Raw genomic sequence first — 22,281 nt, 5'->3', positions numbered from 1 at the left:
ATTCCTGACCACCCCGAGGGAGCATCGCAGTTTTGTGCACCAAGCACTTCGTAACGCGTTCACATCTGCATCAGCTACCCGAGAACAAGTAATGGACTCTAGTAACATTCTGTGTCATCCCACACCATTGATCTGAGACTAGCAACAGCTGGACTTTGGAATTATCCTCCGATGCACCAGCTGCAGTTAACGCCAAAACACAGGCGTCTGCGTTGGTGGTGATGCATTAATCAGAAAGCATGCGTTGCTAATGAATGTCTTCGCACTGTGTTCAGCGATGGACCGCGGATCTCAAGTATTTTGGATGACTGTTGTTGATTTGAACGGGGTAACCTGCGAAGAGCTCCCATTCTTCCAATGTTTTGGAAAGGCACAGTGATTCATGGTGTGGGGAACCATCAGGTACGACTTCGCATTTGTTAGTAATTGAGGGAACTTTTACACCAAAACAGTACGTCACTGACATCCTGCATCCTCAGGCGTTACCTATGATGTGACAGTATCGTGCTGCCATTTTGCAACAGCACAAGGCTCATCCAAACATGACACGCGTTTCTACTATATGGCTGCATAATGTTGAGATAGTCCTGTAACAGAAAGATACATAGATCTGTCCCTGACAGAAAATGCGTGGATCCAGCTCGGACAGCAACTCCATCCCACTGCCAGTTCCCTCCGAGTACGAAAAACAAGACGCCGGCATGATGGCCAACACAAAAGCTCTACTGCCATTTCTGCCAAGGGTTAGTTTTCACTAGTGTGGGTACTGCGATGTTTGCGTATGTCTCGTTAAGGTTAAAAATTAATACGCGCTCATCTGGAGGTAGATTGGGTCGAAAGTTGAACGAATGGTAGCGGTTTGAAAGGCAGAGGAAAATAGTGCCAAGGCAATAGCCAGGGGAAAAAGCCCCTGCTATAGTTGGGTCGGGTTGCAAGAGCAGTAGCGGTTTTCTTGCTGCCTGCGACAGGTCATGCAAGGTTAGGCTTTGTTAGTAGTGGTTATTATGCAGGCCAATACCTTTGATGTTGTACCATCGTTTTATTCGGCGGCTGCTGCTGGGTACCGGTGCTGGTTTCTCGGCCAGGGTCAGCAAACATTTAACAGTTAGGTTCGTCATCGTTTTCTGTCCTATGTCGGATTCACAGTATAGGGTAGTGTTGGATGTTTGTTAGTGCGTTAGTGCTCGAGCTTGTCGGTTTCCCTGCTGTAGCCCGTTGGTCGGCTTTAATAGCAGGTGGTATATCCAGTCAGTCTTGCTGATATGCAGGGACTTGCCGATGGCGTCGTTTGTAGGTGTATGTTAGCTCCCATAGGTGGCTATGACCTAGCTAGTAGAGTCTTCGGCTGCTTATGCTTCCACCTATGGTTGTGGTCATAGATTCCCAGAGTAAGGATGACAGGATTGTTTTAGTGTCTGGAGTTCCTGTATTGTCACGTGACGTGTTTTTGAATACTTCCTTGAGGGTTTCAAGGCGGTATTCATTGTGAAGATCGACGGTGCGTGTGTAGCGTGGAGCGTTGATAATGATGCATAGCACTTTGTTCTGTACGATCTGAAGGCGATGCAGGCGTGTAGGAGCTGCGTATCCCCAGACATGAGCTGCGTATGTCAGCAGAGGTCTAATCAGTGTCATGTATATGGACCTCGACACCCTCCTATTCAGAAGTACTGAGTAAAGCTGTTTGAGCCTCGCGTGTGCTCTGTTGCCAACGTGTTCACTGTGGTCCTCCCATGTAAGTTTCCGGTCTAGCCACACTCCAAGATATCTGACTTGCTCCCGGAAACGTATTGCGCGTGCGTGTAGTGTTACCTGTTGACAGTGTTGATTTTTGCGCATTAGTTTCGGTCTGCGTGTGAACAGAACTGCTTCGCACTTGTCAACGTTTACTTTAATACGCCATCGTTCCATCCAAGACTCGGCAGTTCCGATGGCCGTCTGTATTCGTGAATTTATGTTTGACGGTTTCCAACCACATCATTTCAAGGACCGGTGACAACAATTTTCAGCCAGCTTGCCTCAGGAGGGGATGTAACAATTTTAGAACATCATTAGAAACCGAATCAGTGCTTGCATCGAGGCCTGGGGATTTGTAACGTCATACTAATAAATGGGCTGATATTACCAAGTTCTTTGTAAATTTGGCTTAATTTTCTAATCACGGCAGTTACATTACATACGATGTCAATCCACGAAGTTTCGTTTTCTTTCCTCCTCCCTTTCTGGGCGCTTCACTTATTTTTGTCAGATCTGTACTTGGAAATGTTGCATAGTAACTTCCCAGGTGAAGAGGCCAGTAAAAGTACAGAAAGTGTAAACATATCTTCGCTCTTACTGTTTAAAATGAAGGATACAATTAACTACGTAACAGTATCATAACGCTTAAATCATAAATTTATGATTAGTATATGTACAACATAAATATTAATGTTGCTTCTTGTATCTTGTGGAGCTCGTTTCAGAAAAGGTCGTACGGTCCACGTGAGTGAATTAACAAAAAAAGAAAATTAGAGTTTGGAGCACACAATGTAGGAACATTAAAAGTAATCTGGATATCACTATCTAAGTCGTGCTGTGTCAGCGTTTGGCTTTTACAAGGAAACTCAAGATCACTGACATTCTAATTTCCCCTACTTTTAGTTTGTTAATGTGAACAGGAATTGTTGCATTTAAAACGTGTATGTTTGCACAAAAACACAGTTTCTGTGTATTATTACAATCTGTTTGTTGGCCAATAATACGAGCCCCTGTCTACCAATCCATTCTGTGAAAACCGCATGTCAGCAGCACTTTCCGTTTCCGCAATATTTGTCGTGAAAGTTTTGAGTGATACACCCTGTATATGTTGAACACATGCCTCATCCAGTAAACTTAGTACTTATTTCATAGACTACATCTTTCTACCAAAATATTCTCCGAAACTTTGCATAAAGTCACCGCATGGAGGGGCAAGGCGGTCACTTTGTGACTTTGTGCCACAGTCGTGTTTTTGTGTTCTTCAGTGATGATGATGTTTGGTTTGTGGGGCGCTCAACTGCGTGGTTATCAGCGCCCGTACAATTATCCAAGCATTGCTCAGTCCAATTTCGCCACTTTCCTGGATGATGATGAAATGATGAGGACAACACAAACACCCAGTCATCTCGAGGCAGGTGAAAATCCCTGACCCCGCCGGGAATCGAACCCGGGACCCCGTGCTCGGGAAGCGAGAACGCTACCGCGAGACCACGAGCGGCGGACTGTGTTCTTCAGTGTTGAATAGTAAGTGGCCAAATGCCAACTTCCTACGAAGTAACTTTGTGACAATAACAGATTAAAAACACAAAAATATTTGTATTTTATTCAATATTTAACGTATTATTACAAATTTTACAGTTCTTTACAAATTTAGTGTTTCTACGTATTTCTTAAAATACGACTACAAAATGATTTTTGATCAGGTTTCAAAAAAAGGAGACTCAGTATGAGAATACCGGAATTACCAAAATTTATCACTTGTCGAGAAAAGCGGCGAGCGATGGACGGACTGAGTTTTCTTTCGTTTGCATATTTAATATTTTGATTCTATGTATCTTGATATTGGGAGAGTGAAAATTTTACAATCTTCGTTCGATTTATATGTTTATTACAGCAAATAATAGGTACAAAACCCGAAAATCAGTTATTCCAGAAACCGGTTGTTCTGAGCGATCTTAACAGTCAGGGTAAAATAGCATTATAAAAAAACGGTATAAACGAAAACCGGTTGTTTCAACAATAGCCGTCATCCCTACCACAAAATGCTCATTCTGCTGCAGACTGTTTGCCAGGACCATCAGATGTTGGACGTAAATCGTGAATACAGCTGCAGGTGGCAGCACTCTCTGTCAAGGTTTCAGATATTTCACTTCCTCTGGCTGGAACATTCCCAAATTGTAGGACACATTTGTCCAAAGGAAACTGCGAGTGGCACCAAGTCCCTTGCGTCACACAAAGTCACAATGGATTACATTGTGCTGTGTTTTAGCCACTGTCGAAGCTGATAGTGGTCAATATATCGGTAATGACAAAACTGGCCGCAGTGGTTAGCATTCGGGAGGACGACGGTTCAGTCCCGCGTCCGGCCATCCTGCTATAGGTTTTCCGTGATTTCCCTAAATCGCTCCAGGCAAATGCCGGGATGGTTCCTTTGAAAGGGCACGACCGACTTCCTTCCCTAATCCGATGAGACCGATGACCTCGCTGTTTGGTCTCTTCCCCAAACAACCCAACCCAACCCCAACAAAACTGGCCACCATGCGCTGTGTGATGCTACTGCATCTATGATTTGCTGCTCCCTCGTGATACGCGCAGTACTATTATTGAGTCGGCGTAAAGTTGGTCCCTCACAGTTGCAATTAGATGCCCGCAGCAGCTTCGCGGCCCTACCTCTACCAGTTACGTAACACGGTTTTGTAAACGTTTCTATGGCAACACTTCAGTGTTGTCACAGGTCCATAAAAGACTACTATTTGCGCCTGCAGGTTTTGAAAGCTGCTAACAGCGGTACGAGCTGTCACAGATCAACTTACACCATCTTGACTATGGCTGGTTGGGTTCTGTGCTGAGGAGGCGTGTTGTGTTGCAGGCAAGGCGGTGCCGTACATCGAACTGATGATGGTACACTGGTAGGTGCTGACGATCCTGGCCATCAGCTTCCAGTACTCCTACACTGCCTGCGAATTGCTGCATGTCTGTGGTAGTGGGTGGTCAGTCGACAGATAGTGAGGAGTTGCGCTGTGTTGCAGGCAAGGCGGTGCCGTTCGTGGAGCTGACGGTGGCGCACGCGTCGGTGCTGACCATCCTGGCCATCAGCTTCGAGCGCTACTACGCCATCTGCGAGCCGCTGCGGGCCGGCTACGTGTGCACCAAGGCGCGCGCGCTGCTCATCTGCCTGCTCGCCTGGGCCCTCGCCGCCCTCCTCACCAGGTAAGCACGCACGCCCGCCTACCTGCTAGCGCGGGGACTGTCACAGCTAACTATCTAGCGGCGTGGCGGGCTCTAACCACATTACCCCTCCACAGAGGCTTCCTAACTGCATCGGGAGTTCGGCTAGTTTGCATCTCGGGGCATGCTGCATCTGCGGAACGGTGACGCTCTCCTGAAGTGCAAGGTCACTCGAAGATTACATCTCCCCACTTCTTTTCTAAGTGAATGTATGTAGCCGGAAATGTATCGGTCAGACAAATATCCCCTACAGTTAGCAGTGCTCCAGCAGTGGGTGAAAATGGCGGCTCTTATTCTTTCTCTAGCCTTGTGAAGCTTGTGCAGCAGTGCGTTGTGGATCTAAGCAGCCACATTCTGCACAGACCGCGAGCCTTGTAGCATGAAATTGTCACTGAGCATCTACTGTTCAAGAAAAAACATGAGACAAGAGTACCAAACGAATGGCTTGGGAACAGCACTGATTATCCACCGTACAGTTCTGTTCTCGTTACCAGCGATTGTAATCTTTTTTTGCACCTCAGGAAATTCCTGCCCTCCAGTCAGCACTTTCACAACGACGAAAAACTGAAGACGACTGACACACATTGTGTACATTCCCAAGCGGTAGACTAACTGCTGTGGCTGTTCCCAATATATATATATATATATATATATATATATATATATATATATATATATATATATATATATATATATATATATCGTTTCTTTTAACAGTGGGGAAACTCAATTTCTGGATGACCCTCGTATTTGGTTACAAGACATATTCGTCGATTGCTTCCATAAAATACCAAGCTAAGTCACAGCCAACATTTGGATTGTATAAGTATTAACTCATGAAGAAAGTCTGTGATTCGTTTGTCGCAGAAAAACCTAACGTGTGCTTTATGCTGAGTGTTTGAGAGTGCCATCATAAATCGTCTGGGGCAAAGCGCAAACACAGAGGGCTATTTTGGGTCAGGTAACATTTCTTTTAGTCCACTGTTAGTTGTTTGCGTGAAATGTTCACACTGTTCTCAGAATGAATAATAACTGTGTTCAGTCTGCCCCGAGCCTAAGGTCCTGCTTGAGATTTTCTCAGCGATGGCTCCTCAGTTCTGACGAACACTGAAAATTTTACTTCATGGCACGTCGTCGGTCAGGTGTAAAAAAGTAAACCATACCTTTTATATTCCACAGAGAAAATAAACGAAGGTATAATAAATCAAAATACATGGCCGCAAAACGGATTCTCTCATTCATCCGACGTTCTCTAGTGTCGACAATTATTTGTGCCCTTGGATCAACACCGAAATGCATGGGGGCTGCGACATGGCGATTCCAGGAGTTTCTCCACATAATGTGCTGTTCTGTGCCAAGCAGCATAAAGTAAGGGAAGATTCCGTCGACGCTGTCACTATAGATGGAGCAAAAGCTTCTATCGAGGCGAAAATGGAAAACGAACAGACTTTGTCCTTTCGAAAACAACCATTCAGGAATTTGTTTTTAAGGCTTGAGCTAATTCAAGGAAACCTAAATAGATGTCGCAATTTGGGTTTGAACCGCCACCCTCTGGAATGCGAGTACAATTTCTAGTGACTGTGACACGTCGCCCGGGTTTGACACTTGTTTCATCATAAAGAAGGCGCCTGAATTTTTCCGCAGTCTCACCCAAAGACGAGGAATATCGGCACCAGTATGTACCGACCCGAATGGGAAGTCCTTGAGAGGTGGAGTGTGGGGTGTAAAGAGCGACTTGTTTGTAAAATATAAGAAACTATCAGCCTCGATTGCGGTAATGACACCAACCTTTACCTAGGTTTCAGCCCAAGTAATGGGGTTTTAAGTATTTTTCCTAGGTGTTTCTCCATGAGACCGCTGAGTTCGCGAACACTGATCTTCATATTAAGTAATTACGTCAAAACATGGTGGTGTCGTGAATGCTGGATTTGTTATTTGCTAAGGTGCTTTCATTCCATTCACTGTTTCGCATCTGATCCGTTCGATATACGTCAGCTGCTGATTTGACTTAACGCTAAGATATCTTGCCATTACCCTTCTCTTCTAAACTTCCGCTCGAGCCGGCGATGAAATATGTTTAAGGATCTGCCTCTGAATAATGAAAATAATTCAGCATTTTTCGGCATTGTAGGATATCCTCATCATTGTTCAAGCAGATATCTAGTACTTTCTTGAAGTGTAGCTGCTGTGTTTATGTGTGCGTATTGTGGCTAATTATGATATGTTTTCTGCATGGTATTTGTGACGTTCTCAGTGTATGACATAGGGATCGGCAATGTTTACAGGTCTTGATATACATTGGATAGATCTTTATTTGTAAGACATCACACAATCAATGCCTTCTCTGCGGGATGGCAATGGAGATACTATCGAAGACAGTGTTGCCAAAGCAGAGTTACTAAACACAACCTTCCGAAATGCCTTCACAAAGAAGACGAAGTAAATATTCCAGAATTCGAATCAAGAACAGTTGCCAACATGAGTAACGTAGAAGTAAATATCCTCGTTGTAGTGAAGCAACTTAAATCAATAAAAGCAAGTCTTCTGGTCCAGACTGTATACCGATTAGGTTCCTTTCAGAGTATGCTGATGCACTAGCCCCATACTTAACAGTCATATACAACCGTTGACTCGAAGAAAGGTCCGTACTCAAAGACTGGAAAGTTGCACAGGTCACACCAATATTCAAGAAACGTAGTACGAGTAATCCACTAAATTACAGGCCCCAATCATTAACGTCGATATGCAGCAGGATTTTGGAACATGTGTTATGTTCTAATATTATGAATTACCTCGAATAAAACGGTCTATTGACACACAGTCAGCACAGATTTAGAAAACATCGTTCTTGTGAAACACAACTAGCTCTTTATTCGCATGAAGTGCTATTGACAAGGGATTTCAGATTGATTCCGTATTTCTGGATTTCCGGAAGGCTTTTGACACTGTACCATACACGTGCTTGTGCAAATTCGTCTCAGTAATGTGACTGAATTCGTGGTTTCCTGTCAGAGAGGTCACAGGTCGTAGTATTTGACGGAAAGCCATCGAGTAAAAAAGAAGTGACTTCTAGCGTTCCCCAAAGTAGTGTTATAGGCCCTCTGCTGTTCCTTATCTCTATAAACGATTTGGCAGACAATCTGAGCAGCCGTCTTAGGATGTTCGCAGATGACTCTGTCGTTTATAGACTAATAAAGTCATCAGAAGATCAAGAAAAAACAGCAAAATGATTGTGAAAAGATGTCTGCATGGTGCGAAAATTGGCAATTACCCTAAATAACATGAAGTGTGTGGTCTTCCACACGAGTGCTAAAAGGAATCCGTTAAACTTCGGTTCATGATAAATCAGTCAAATCTAAAGGCCGCAAGTTTAACTAAATACCTAGGAATTACAACTAAGAACAACTTAAATTGGAAGGAACACATAGAAAATGTTGTGGGGAAGGCTAACCAAAGACTGCGTTTTATTGGCAGGACACTTAGAAAATGTAACAGATCTGCTAAGGAGACTGCTTACACTACGCTTGTTCGTGCTGTTTTAGAAATATGCTGCGCGGAGTGGAATACTTACTAGACAGGATTGACGGAGTACATCGAAAAAGTTCAAAGAAGGGCAGCACCTTTTGTATTATCGCTAAATGGGGGAGAGAGTGTCACTGAAAAGATACAGGATTTGATGTGCACATCATTAAAAAAAATGCGTTTTTCGTTTGCAGAGGAATCTTCTCACGAAATTCGTTCTCCTCCGAATGCGAAAATATTTTGTTGTCACCGACCTACATAGGGAGAAACGATCACCATGATAAAATAAGGGAAATCAGAGCTCGTACGGAAAGATACAGGCATTCGTTCTTTCTGCGCGCTATACGAGACTGGAATAATAGAGAATTTACAGGCACTTAAATGTGATTTGCAGAGTAACCATGTAGATGTAGGTATTAAGGGGACAAAAATATCGATGTTTCAATACATCGATCGATATTTTCAACTTTACAGGACTTTTAAAAAATTGATCGAAGTCACAGAAATGATTAACAAACATTTAAAAATTGACAGATGCTTTAGTACATCCAACATTAACTAACAGAAAACAAACATTTATTACAAAATTACTTACTTAAAAAACTACCGTAAACTGGGACAACTTTGCCAGTCAGGGCAATATCTCCAGTTGTTTTTATTATTTTACATTTGGCACCATTCCAAGTTCCTTAATCATCCAATAGAGAAGTCAATGCTTTCATAGCACAGGGCAAACAATGAATGACCGACCTGAGACGCATTTTATGTTCGTTTACTGTTTATTGGTCTTTATCAGTGGTTTCTATTTCGGTTTGTGGAACACGCGTTTTCTGGTAGTCTACAAAAGTGTCTCGCCCTTCCCACTCATTCTAACGTAAGTGAAAACAATTTCTTTCCTTCGGTGCAGTATATAATGGCGTTTTAGAATCACTTTTAGAAATAAAGTTATATTGTGTATGTAATACAGTAATATAACTTGGCAATTTTGCACCAGGAAGATTGGTAAAAATGGGACAACTTTGCCAATCTAGACTCTTGCCTTTTTCTTACTTCGTTCGCACTTCTTTTAAATCAAGCATTTTTCGGTCTCTGTATAAGCAGTTAAAATGCCAAGTCTTATTAGAACCGAATTGGGAGCACACACGTATCAATACTATCAATCACTCGTGAACATAAAGAAATGAATACCAGGATGGTCGAGGATCTTACACGACTAAAGCTTGGAATGTCTGTTGTGGTAAAATTCTTGACAAAATAAAAAGTGTCCAGCATTTTCTTTGTTAACGTATACAATTATACGGAGGACGGGAGTTCGAGGTGTCGTATACAGAGAGGGAAAATGTTTTACTTTCCAGATGTGCCGGATGAGGCATCCCTGAATGTAAAAAACATCGTACGCATAAGTAATCCTCCTTACAATCAAAATTGTGGGAATATTTCTTTTTTGATGAAAAGTCAAACTTTTCTTTTAACGTATAACTATGAATATTTTAATTTTTGTGTATCTCTCCGTACAAAATTCTTTGTGACTGCCTTCACAATAAATTGTTTAATACTAATTGGTAAATTGTTTTCAGTGCTTTAACTCCATTTTCTGTAATTTTTGTAGTGATTTCCATTGATTTTAGCACAAGTGGCAAAGTAGCCCACTTTGCCAGCTAACTTCACCAAACCTGTTTTCATATTCTCTGTGCATAAACACATAACTAAATTTGAGACCTGATTTTCTCCTGGTGTATACAACTTTCAAATAAATTCCCGGAATTCAGCCAGGTGACACTTTCAGCGACCGCCGATATTTCGGCGGGAGACCACCTCGCCATTTTCTAGGCAAACTGCAACGGACAGGCAACGTACATGCATATTTAAAACCTCGGTTCTCTGACTGAAGCAGGAAAGATAACACACACACTGAACACTAGTGCCACCAAAGATGACCAAAGTCAGAGCTATCGATAGTCAGACTACGGATTCGCAGGTGAGGTAGTATTGACTCTGCCCCTCTGTTTTTTGACAAGGGAGAGAGCCAGATTCCAAACCGAGTTTAAACAGAAACCTCCATTCCTCTTAACGAGGATGCTCGCTAATTTAATCTCCACTGCATCCTTAATAACACTGTCCCAATAGCTGGACGTGCATGCCAATATCTCGATGTTATTATACACTCCTGGAAATGGAAAAAAGAACACATTGACACCGGTGTGTCAGACCCACCATACTTGCTCCGGACACTGCGAGAGGGCTGTACAAGCAATGATCACACGCACGGCACAGCGGACACACCAGGAACCGCGGTGTTGGCCGTCGAATGGCGCTAGCTGCGCAGCATTTGTGCACCGCCGCCGTCAGTGTCAGCCAGTTTGCCGTGGCATACGGAGCTCCATCGCAGTCTTTAACACTGGTAGCATGCCGCGACAGCGTGGACGTGAACCGTATGTGCAGTTGACTGACTTTGTGCGAGGGCGTATAGTGGGCATGCGGGAGGCCGGGTGGACGTACCGCCGAATTGCTCAACACGTGCGGCGTGAGGTCTCCACAGTACATCGATGTTGTCGCCAGTGGTCGGCGGAAGGTGCACGTGCCCGTCGACCTGGGACCGGACCGCAGCGACGCACGGATGCACGCCAAGACCGTAGGATCCTACGCAGTGCCGTAGGGGACCGCACCGCCACTTCCCAGCAAATTAGGGACACTGTTGCTCCTGGGGTATCGGCGAGGACCATTCTCAACCGTCTCCATGAAGCTGGGCTACGGTCCCGCACACCGTTAGGCCGTCTTCCGCTCACGCCCCAACATCGTGCAGCCCGCCTCCAGTGGTGTCGCGACAGGCGTGAATGGAGGGACGAATGGAGACGTGTCGTCTTCAGCGATGAGAGTCGCTTCTGCCTTGGTGCCAATGATGGTCGTATGGGTGTTTGGCGCCGTGCAGGTGAGCGCCACAATCAGGACTGCATACGACCGAGGCACACAGGGCCAACACCCGGCATCATGGTGTGGGGAGCGATCTCCTACAATGGCCGTACACCACTGGTGATAGTCGAGGGGACACTGAATAGTGCACGGTACATCCAAACCGTCATCGAACCCATCGTTCTACCATTCCTAGACTGGCAAGGGAACTTGCTGTTCCAACAGGACAATGCACGTCCGCATGTATCCCGTGCCACCCAACGTGCTCTAGAAGGTGTAAGTCAACTACCCTGGCCAGCAAGATCTCCGGATCTGTCCCCCATTGAGCATGTTTGGGACTGGATGAAGCGTCGTCTCACGCGGTCTGCACGTCCAGCACGAACACTGGTCCATCTGAGGCGCCAGGTGGAAATGGCATGGCAAGCCCCTCCACAGGACTACATCCAGCATCTCTACGATCGTCTCCATGGGAGAATAGCAGCCTGCATTGCTGCGAAAGGTGGATATACACTGTACTAGTGCCGACATTGTGCATGCTCTGTTGCCTGTGTCTATGTGCCTGTGGTTCTGTCAGTGTGATCATGTGACGTATCTGACCCCAGGAATGTGTCAATAAAGTTTCCCCTTCCTGGGACAATGAATTCACGGTGTTCTTATTTCAATTTCCAGGAGTGTATAACATGGAGTGACCAGTATCCAAGCAATGTTCGGCAATAGCAGATCTGCTTGGCTAAAATCGTGTGTGCTGTTTATGGTCAGTACATCGGCCCCCCCGGTTCTGATAGTTTGACCAATATATGCCATGCCGCAGCTACAAGGAATACGATATACATCCGCCTTACGCAGTCCGAGATCATCCTTAACGGAACTCAAAAGCGCTCTAATTTTAGATGGAGGTCGGAAAACACATTTCACATCGTATTTTCGTAAAATACGACCGATTTTGTTGGACGTGCTTCCTACGTGAGGCAAAAGGCAGTAGACTTAGGTGTTGACTCAGAATTATCATCAGTCACCCGATGTACAGTTGGTCGATAGCGCAACGCACGTACAATCTGTCTATCACTAGAACCATTTTGACGAAATGTAACTTCAAGATGGGACAGCTCAGCTGGCAAAGTCTCAGCGTCAGAAACGACATGTGCCCTGTGTACCAAGGTACGAAGTACCCCTTCACCTGAGCCGGATGGTGACAACTATTAGCATGTAAGTACAAGTCGGTGTGAGTACATTTCCTGTAGACTGCATGTCCCAATGATCCATCATCCTTCCTCCTAACCAACACGTCAAGAAAGGGAAGGCAACCTTCCTCTTCCACCTCCATCGTAAAACGGATGTTCGGGTGGCTCGAGTTCAGATGTTCTAGAAAGACATTCAAATTCTCCCTACCATGAGGCCAAACAACGAAGATATCGTCAACGTATCTAAAGAAACAGGCGGGTTACAAAGGCGCCGACTCCAATGCACGTTTCTCGAAGTCTTCCATAAACAAATTTGCGATCACAGGAGACAACGGACTACCCATGGCAACTCCATCTGTCTGCTCGTTATACTGGTCATTAAATAAAAAGTATGTGGATGTCAACACATGCCGAAAAAGATTAGTTAATTCAGCACCAAACCTGGCCTCAATTAACCGCAACGAATCAGACAGAGGAACACGAGTGAAGAGAGAGACCACATCGAAACTCACTAAAATATCAGAGTCATACAACCGCAGTCCCTCCAAATGACGTAAAAAATCAGCTGAGTTCCTGATATGATGTTCATACCGATCTACTTGTGGACTCAACAGAGAAGAAAGATGCTTGGCTACACGATGTGTCGGAGCGCCGATGTTACTCACTATAGGACGGAAAGGAACCCCTTCCTTGTGAACCTTCGGAAGGCCATATAACCTAGAGGGAACAGCACTATGGGTGTTAAGACTCTTTATAGTGTCCTACGACAAACCACTTTTCTTCAGGAGGCTGTTGGTCTTTCTCTCAACACTTTTTGTGGGGTCAGCATCGATTCTGCGATACGCTGAATCAGATAGTAAACGTTGCATCATTTGTACATAATCTTGTTTATTTAAAACAACGGTGGCGTTGCCCTTGTCCGCAGGTAAAATAACAATATCAGGTTCAAATTTGAGAAAGCGTAGAGCAGCCCTCTCTGCTGCTGTTACATTACTCTTGGGTGGACGAGCCCTAGTCAAAACACGGCATGCCTCCCTCCTAACATCCTCTGCAGCGTCAGGAGTTAGTTCGCAAACAGCCTGTTCAATTGAACTAATAAAATCAACTCCTGGCAAAATTTAAACCCTTCCAAGAACGGATAAGGTTGGGTCGTCAAAAGATTTCTCTGTGAGATTTATCACAGAACGTCGAGATATAACATCAGACTCCGCGCGATGAAAACGGTCAAACTTTGCCAAATGCCAGGCAGTAACGGAGTTGTATTCCTAGTCAGCTTGAGTCCTTGAAGCACCGTCCATCCAATCCCAAGTTAAATTTTGCACCCACTCCGAAGAGTTTGCCAGTTGTTCATTTTATTAGTTCAATTGAACAGGCTGTAGGTGTAGGTCAAAGTCATCCCTTGCCCCCTACTTCCAATCGGAAGGAAGTTCAAAAGTGTGGAATGGGGCACTGTCCGTTTACTTGAGATACGAGAACTGCCTGCAGTTTCCAGATTTTTCCGAGATGTCGGACATCATATCCAAACATTGAGGATCCAAAATGGCGGAAGGGCAAACATGCCGACATGTACGTAAAGTGTTGTATGAATTCACCCAGGCTCATCGCTGTGACACGTCCGCCCCGATAGTTGAGTGGTCAGCGTGACGGATTGCCGTCCTACGGGCCAGGGTTCGGTTTCCGGCTGGGTCGGAGATTTTCTCCGCTCAGGTGTTGTGTTATCTTCATCATCATTTCATCCCCATCCGGCGCGCAGGTCGCCCAATGTGGCGTCGAATGTAACAAGGCCTGCACTAAGGCGGCCAGACCTGCCCTTGCGGGGCCTCCCCGCCAATGACGCCAAACGCTCATTTCCCTTTCCATTGCTATGGCATTACTATGTAAAAACGTTGGGGAATTCAAAATAGTCCACATACAGAAACGTTCCTGAAAAGTATATACCAGTATGAAGTTAAAAAACCGCGCTGAAGGTCACACATTAGGCATCCCAGGTGGTGGCAAGAAATTCAAAAAATCCTATGTAGCTTACTGGTTTTCTTTTTGTACAAAAGGGTTACTATGTTTTGTCACCACCATCAGTTAATCATGAAGCATCAAAGGTACATTTCAATGCGGGAGGGTGTCGCAAAATTCACGACCAGTAAGGTTTCCACGCCGAACTGTGTCACGTGAACTCGCCTCAATTGATAGGCTCTGTACTGTTACAGACGCCACTGCTGGGCCCTACCACACTTTTGCTATGTGAAGTCCACTCCAGGCACACCTGCTGACAACCGACATTCCATTCACACATTGCAATTGTAATCTGATATGTCATTAGTCAATACGGGAACAAATATAGGTCACATGCTACGGATCTCCATGCTCGACAATTTCAGCTGGACAGTTTCTTCCTAAAAGTCTGTGCCCGCATCAGCATTGTACACTGGCTTAAAATCTGGCGCAGACTGCCGTCTATCCTGATTTACAGAGCAAGCAACCTTCCGACCTCCACGTTCTGTCTTGAGGCAAAGTCGTCCAACACCTTGTCTCCTACACGTGGTACTACCACACTAAAAACTCTTTCGATAAATACTCTCGAAAGTACTACACGAACAGCGGACCAGCTTCGCCACTTCCTAGATGTTCATTCCCATCCACCATACGATGACAGTCTACCCTCTGTCAAAGTCACTGTATCAATTAACTTCCCCATTTGTGAACAGTAACGTCACTAGAACGAACTCCTAATCACTTGTGTTCTCTTACATAACTTCATTACTGCATCAAATGCCTGCACAGTCATCAGGCAATGAGTAATGGTCATAACGGTATGGTTCATTAGTGGATATGTTCTAAACTCCATCCGAGCAGGCTTCGGAAGGCCAATTGGTACTGTCATCCTCAGCCTATTGCTGTCACTGGATGCAGATATGGAGGGGAATGTGGTCAGCACACCCTCTCCAGCCGTTTTCGTGACCGGAACTGCTACTTCTCCGTCAAGCAGTACCTAAGTTTGCCTCCCAAGGGATGAGTGCATGCCAACAGTACCTGGCAAACCGGACGGTCACCTATCGAAGTGCAAGCCAAGCCCAACAGAACTTAACTTCCGTAATCTGATGAGAACCACTGCGGCAAGGCTTTTGGCTCGTTAGTGTCTATAACAGTTGCAATTTTCTCAGCTTGTTTGTACTGTAAGGCCATTTGTCAAAACATGGTTCAAATGGCTCTGAGCACTATGGGAATTAACTTCTGAGGTCATCAGTCCCCTAGAACTTAGAACTACTTAAACCTAACTAACCTAAGGACATCACACGCATCCATGCCCGAGGCAGGATTCGAACCTGCGACCGTAGCGGTCGCGCGGTTCCAGACTGTAGCGTCTAGAACCGCTCGGCCACCCCTGCCGCCGCCATTTGTTATCATTCATTCTACCAACAGCCTAATTCGATCTATTTGCCCACACATTGATTGTATTACGTTTACCAGGAATGGTCATAGTGTGACAAACCGCACGCAAGCCCGCTGGAGGAACGCGAACGGGCCGAGGCTCGCTTTTCCTCGGGCGTTCTCGGAAGTGCCTGGTATTGTGTTGCGGTGTTTTTCTCTCCGTATGACTCTCTTCAGTTCGACACAATCGTAGTGTCAGCGCTGTTTACCCTTCTTTATTTGTTCCTGATATGAAGGACGTTCACAGGACCAGTGACTGCTTGCTCACAAAGAGGCAGTCTTTCGATCTATCGTTACAAGCGTTTAAAAATGAGTAGGAGTGACGGGAGAGAGGGGTGAGAATTCGCAATATCTATTTATGCAGTCGCATAATCGATGGATTCCGCAATTACATCAAGAAGCCCTTCACGCTAAATTTGCAGGCATAGAGCACGTAAATGGATTTGTGGTACAAACAGTACATTTCCTCTAGTCACACCCATTATTTTCCTGTCAGGTGCACCGGTTTTCGATGAAACTGAACGAAGAGTAAGGAGACTTTATTTCTGCAAAGTACGTTGATGAAATAAAGAGGCATGCCCTCAACAACTTCCCGATTTAGGTGCAGTGGAGACCCAAAACGGAAACTAGAACATCCATAATGGATTTCAGACCTCGCATTTTAAGTGGACTTGACTGCACACTGCTCACATTACAGGGCGAGAAACGGCTTATTCCTGGTTTGACAGGGATGCATTTGAAAGGAAAATCGTACCGTATCAGGGCAAACTCTGAGAGAAAGCACAGTCGATTTCATAGTTTTAAACATGGCTGAGAACAGCAACGTAAATGAATTTTTAATGAATAAAGTATACAGCCAAATAGTTTACTGTATACTTTATTTGTTGAGAACAGTCGATTTCCCTTCGCTCACTGGCATTACAACAAAAAAAAAAAAAAAAAAAAAAAAAAAAGAAAGGAAACGAGGTGTTAAGAATTGATTGTGATGTGCAACAGAATTCCCGTTTTAAAGACAAATCATTTTACGTTAAAACTGACCGGCACATCTACACTGTTTTCTTCAAGTAGAGTTTCCACATCTCCATAACGAGGTTGCAAAAGTGTTGCAATATTTAGAGTAACGTGTGTGTGCGGAAAACCTCTTTTACATTACGAAACAAATAAGTTACGATTACGTGACAAATCTGTGAAATTGTCCGCCAGTTGAAATTATATTGTCTTCATTAAAAAAAAAAAAAAAAAAAAAAGTCTGCCGGCACTGATGTATACAAAAACCAAATAAATATTGTCAAGCAAAATCGTTACTTTTTTAAGCGGAGGTTACCGTCGTGTACATCAGTTGCAGAAAATATACTAGAGGCTAGTCGGTTAAAAGATTTCTGTTTCTATACTGAATAGTGTTTACTTCTGTGGCTGACAGGCAATGCAAATGGAAGCCGCACGGTGGACGTCAACACCAGTACTACCGTGTTGTCGCAGTAAGCAAAGAAATTCGTCTTTAGACATAGCTTTCCGTATAACTAACAAGGCGATGCATTAGTTTCCTATCTTCTTGTCACAAGTAAGCAACTTTCAGTATACAGCACAACATCAAAAATTTAATATCTAATCTAAGGAAGAAACTGAAAAGATTGCCACACTAGATCATGTAAACAAAGAAATATTTCGTAAGAATCTGGTCACAGTTACCTGTATTTCAGTTCAAAAGCACTTCAATGTATGCACTTTGCATGTCTACTAACAAATATATCAATTAAGTGAAATCACAGACACACAAAAGTGGTTGAAAGATAACTAAAAATAACGTAGCACAATAATAATTAGTAAAGAAATTCATAATAGTAACCGGGCTCTAATAACTTCCTGATTTTAGGACTGAAGGTCTACAATAAGTACTTTACTTACTGACCCAGCTTAATGACCAAGAAAGTTAAATTTAATTATTACTGTAAACTTCTTAATATTGCAATCAAATTTAGTGGCACCGTTTGATTATAGTTCTACGGTTATCTCATTACCCCCGTGATAGCTATAATTAGCAACAGTTGCAAGATATTATTCCAGGTAAGAATAAGAAGAGAGTAATGACGGTCATTAACTACAAAATGCAGTTACGACAACGGAACTGTCTTATTATAATTGAGGCGGGACGGGACTGCATTTTATTAGTATATGGGTAACAGTCTGCTTAAAAACTGTCTAAGTTTTGATAACGGTAGCTTCAGACGATGATCGCCTTCAACAATCCACCGAACGCCTATGTAAATCTCTCTGGCTTGTCGCCGCAGCGTAAGTTAACTCTGCCTGGAACTCTTTCCAGACAGTACCTAGCACGCTACAGCCCACTGAGGTGTCTTATACTGAAAATACTGTACGATTCGCTATTATTCCAGCGCGCCTGGCACACTGTTGTAAACACTACTTCTCTGCAGCCTATACTTCTGATTTTCTAGCCGAGAAGTGGTTCTTGCTTCTTGTGTCCTGTTTCCTAAGACTTTGGAAAACTACATACTCCTATGAGTATTCCTTTACAATTCTGTGCCCTGAAAAGCCCCAGTGCACACACACAATTCATGCATTTGAAATATTTGGAATACAGCTTGAATCAAATTTCGTAATTAGTTTCACGACTGTCACATAAAAATACGTGGGATAAAGTTTCAAATTACCATCTCGAGAAAAATCAAGCAGAGACCATGAAACATAGTGATGGAGTTAGTCCCTCTCTACATATCCCGTACATACTTAAGTGCGTCACATTTTTCCCAACCATGTGTGACTTGGCGGAAATCTTGGTTGTCAGAAAGGTACATTTTGGCTGTTCAGTAAACGTTCTATCTCGCGAATCGCTTCATCGTCATTCTTCAGAAGCCCATCAACCTATGGGTTCTTCTCCTGAGGAAAGAGGAAGATAGTGTTGTTTGCCTTGTCAAGATAATACGGAACGCACTGGGGCATGGTGACGCAAAATTTTGGTAGGCCAGAGAAGCACCATGTGTCAGTTTATCTTCGGGAGACCGACCTGGGGCCTTGTCAGCGAGCAAATTAACTCACTTCGATAGTTTTCCTAGACTCTTCGTCTTGACAGTCGTAACCTCATTAGAACATTAAAGTAATATAATCGGTGATGCTTTCCGCCTTACCAGCAAATCTGTTAGCACTACTCCACAGCAGTCCAAAAAAAAAAAAAAGTACTCAGCATCACTTTGCCCTACGTTGGTCGAAGATTCGCGTTTTTCAGCGGTGGTGAACCTATATGTTTTCACAGTACATTTTTCTCGTTTGTATGCAGGTCAGCACTCGTCCATGCTGTCAAAAGAGGTCAAATGTATTGGCGTGACACAGCTGCAACATTTTCGATCCTGCCTTGGTCCGGTGGACTTACGGAATGTGTGTGAGCAGTCGCGGTACCCCGAGGGCGGGGACTTCTATCATGTTCAAAATGTCGTCAGAAATGTTGAAAGGTTTTATAGAACTGATATTTCACAATTTTCACTGTCGCCTCCATTGTGACGGACCTGTCTCTGAGCTCCGGGGCCTTCGCTTCTTTTGAGTTCCCGATTCTTCACATACGACTGGTCAGCCACTTCGTTCCGCAACTTTTTGACTTGTTTGACCACACTACAATTGTCTCCGCCACCAACCACTGGTTCATATGATGATGCAGTGTCGACACACACTTGTACCCGCTCAGTATGGATTATTACAGTGTTGATCTCCTTTGAATACAGAAAGCCACGTACCACGCGATACTGCCTTTATCAATGGATTGTGATAATTTGTTTCAGCTCTAGCGGCGTTCTACGGTACTGTGATGCGGGGATTTCAATTTAAACGAGGGCAGCAGACGTTTACGAACAAATAAACAAAAAATGAATTACATAAGTTTATTTTTCAGTGCGATAATTCAAACCTTTTGACTACGCCTTGTATTATATACATACAGCACTTACTTTATGAAACTAGCATTAAGATGATGCTTGTGTTGTAAACTGTTATGATTTGTCATAGGCAGAAAGCTCAAACGTCGAAAGCTCTTTGGTGTCATGATTTCTATGCCCCAACTCATCAACGTGAATTTAAAAATGAGACCGTCCCTAAAGAAATTAAAAACTAACATCTCGAACTTAGGTATCGACCAGTCGACCCTTTCGCTGCCATTCTGAAAAACCCTGCGAGACACGCCATCATGAAAAACCTTTGGAATGAATCGTCCAAGGAATATAATTTGCAGATCTGTGCTCCAACAACATTTTTGTATACTGAAGCGCCAAAGAAACTGGTACAGGCATGCATATTCAAAAACAGAGATATGTAAGAAGGCACCGGTCGGCAACGCCTATTTAAAACAACATGTGTCTGGCGCAGTTGTTACATGGGCAACTGCTGCTACAATGGCAGGTTATCAAGATTTAAGTAAGTCTGAACGTGGTATTATAGTCGACGCACGAATGATGCGACACATCTCTGAGGTAGCGATGAAGTGAGGATTTTCCCGTACTATCATTTCTCGAGCGTACCGTGAATATCAGGAATATGGTGAAACATCTAATCTCCGACATCGCTGCTGCAGGAGAAAGATCCTGCAAGAACGGTACCAATGACGACTGAAGAGAATCGTTCAGCGTGAAAGAAGTGCAACCCTTCCGCAAATTGCTGCTGATTTCATTGCTTGGCCATCAACAAGTGTCAGTGAACGAACCATTCAACGAAACATCACCGATGTGGGCTTTCGGAACCGAAGTCCCATTCGTGTACCCTAGATGACTGCACGACACAAAGCTTTACGCCTAGTTTGGGCTCGACAACATCGACGATGGACTGTTGATGTCTGGAAACATGTAGCCTGGTCGGACGAGTCTCGTTTCAAATTGTATCAAGCGATTGGACATGTACGGGCGTGGAGACAACCTCATGAATCCATGGACCTGCATGTCAACAGGGGACTGTTCAAACTGATGGGAGCTCTGTAATGGTGTGCAGCGTGTACAGCTGGAGTGATATGGGACCACTGACACGTCTAGATACGACTCTGACCGGTGACACGTACGTTCTGATCACCTTCATCCATTCATGTCAATTGTGCATTCCGACAGACTTGGACAATCCCAGCAGGACAATGCGACACCCCACACGTCCAGAATTTCTGACGTGCGCTATCATCTGTCCGGTATCGGCTTGTAGAGTTTACCAGTGCTCAAGGTGAAACGTTCGAGTATTTGGTAAGACAGCAATAATAATAAACACCCTAACGGTACCTGGCACACGCGTTAGCTGATATTTGGCACAGTACGGGAGACGTGTGTGGAGCCTCTTCTGCGGGACTTCGGGATAGTAGTTGCCGGCGCTTTTTTTCGTTACTATTTCATCATGGTCAGTTGATGATGTACCCCTTTTTTTGAATGTCTGCGTCAATTGGCAACTATTACCGTTAAAGATAACTCGCGTTCTTCAGAAAATTCGCCACATAGTCGACTATCTCTTAACGAAAAGTGCACCTCGTGAAACATGTTAACGATATCACGTTTTATCTGCCTCGCCCTCTGTAGCATGGACAAGGCTTCTGAACCACACTGAAGAGGAACACATGAAACTGCAAGCTTCTATTCTTCAAATGTCGCCTTTATTCAGCAATGAGTGGACGAGAGACGTACTGCGTTTTTGTCGAACAATCCGCTAATTGAGCAAACCGGACGCTATAATGTGATCGTATACCTTCCGTTATATTGTTCTGAGTTGCTGTAATATGCGTGTAGTGCATAAACGATGAGGACCATCTGCAATACTGGACGAAACGTTGTGTCACCATTTTGCAGTAAGTCGCGGTCTGCAGTTTAGAATACTTTTATGAAAAGTGACTGCAGCATTGAAAGCTTACAAATATTTCTCATTATTGTGCAAATGACTTATAAACGCATCACATACAGATATTCACATTTAGGCCGAGGCTTTACAATTCTTCACTGATCTCCGTTTCGGCTGTTTTACTCTTTGTAGCAATATCATCCACCGCTTTCAGGTTCCGTAACGATACGAAGAATATTTCACTGACAGAACAACGAAACTTTCAACCCAATTCTGTTTACTGCTTTTGTGTATTACTCTTTTAACATGGTCTGATTTATGTCGGACCCTGTCACATAAATTCCTTTACGTCCGAATTGTGCAGAGATTAATCAGCGTCCATGTCTTTTCCCGTTAGAATGCTGAAATATGTATACCTCGTTCTGACAGTGAAACGTAAGACATAACAAAAAGCCCCTACAACGCTTCAGGA

The 22,281-nt window shown here is 44.1% G+C and overlaps 1 protein-coding gene across 1 annotated transcript in view; it reads left to right on the top strand.

Moving 5' to 3' along the window:
- Positions 1 to 4,708: 4,708 nt before the first annotated feature.
- LOC126188456 (uncharacterized) overlaps positions 4,709 to 22,281 on the top strand; it is a 128,059-nt gene continuing 110,486 nt past the window's right edge. Inside the window, exon 1 of the mRNA XM_049930059.1 lies at positions 4,709 to 4,947. Coding sequence (XP_049786016.1) covers positions 4,709 to 4,947 — 239 coding nt within the window. The remainder of the gene's footprint in view (positions 4,948 to 22,281) is intronic.

Source organism: Schistocerca cancellata, chromosome 5, assembly GCF_023864275.1.
Source record: "Schistocerca cancellata isolate TAMUIC-IGC-003103 chromosome 5, iqSchCanc2.1, whole genome shotgun sequence".
Taxonomy (NCBI): domain Eukaryota; kingdom Metazoa; phylum Arthropoda; class Insecta; order Orthoptera; family Acrididae; genus Schistocerca; species Schistocerca cancellata.
Note: the sequence above shows the minus strand (reverse complement) of the source record. Positions and strands in the feature narration are given on the sequence as shown.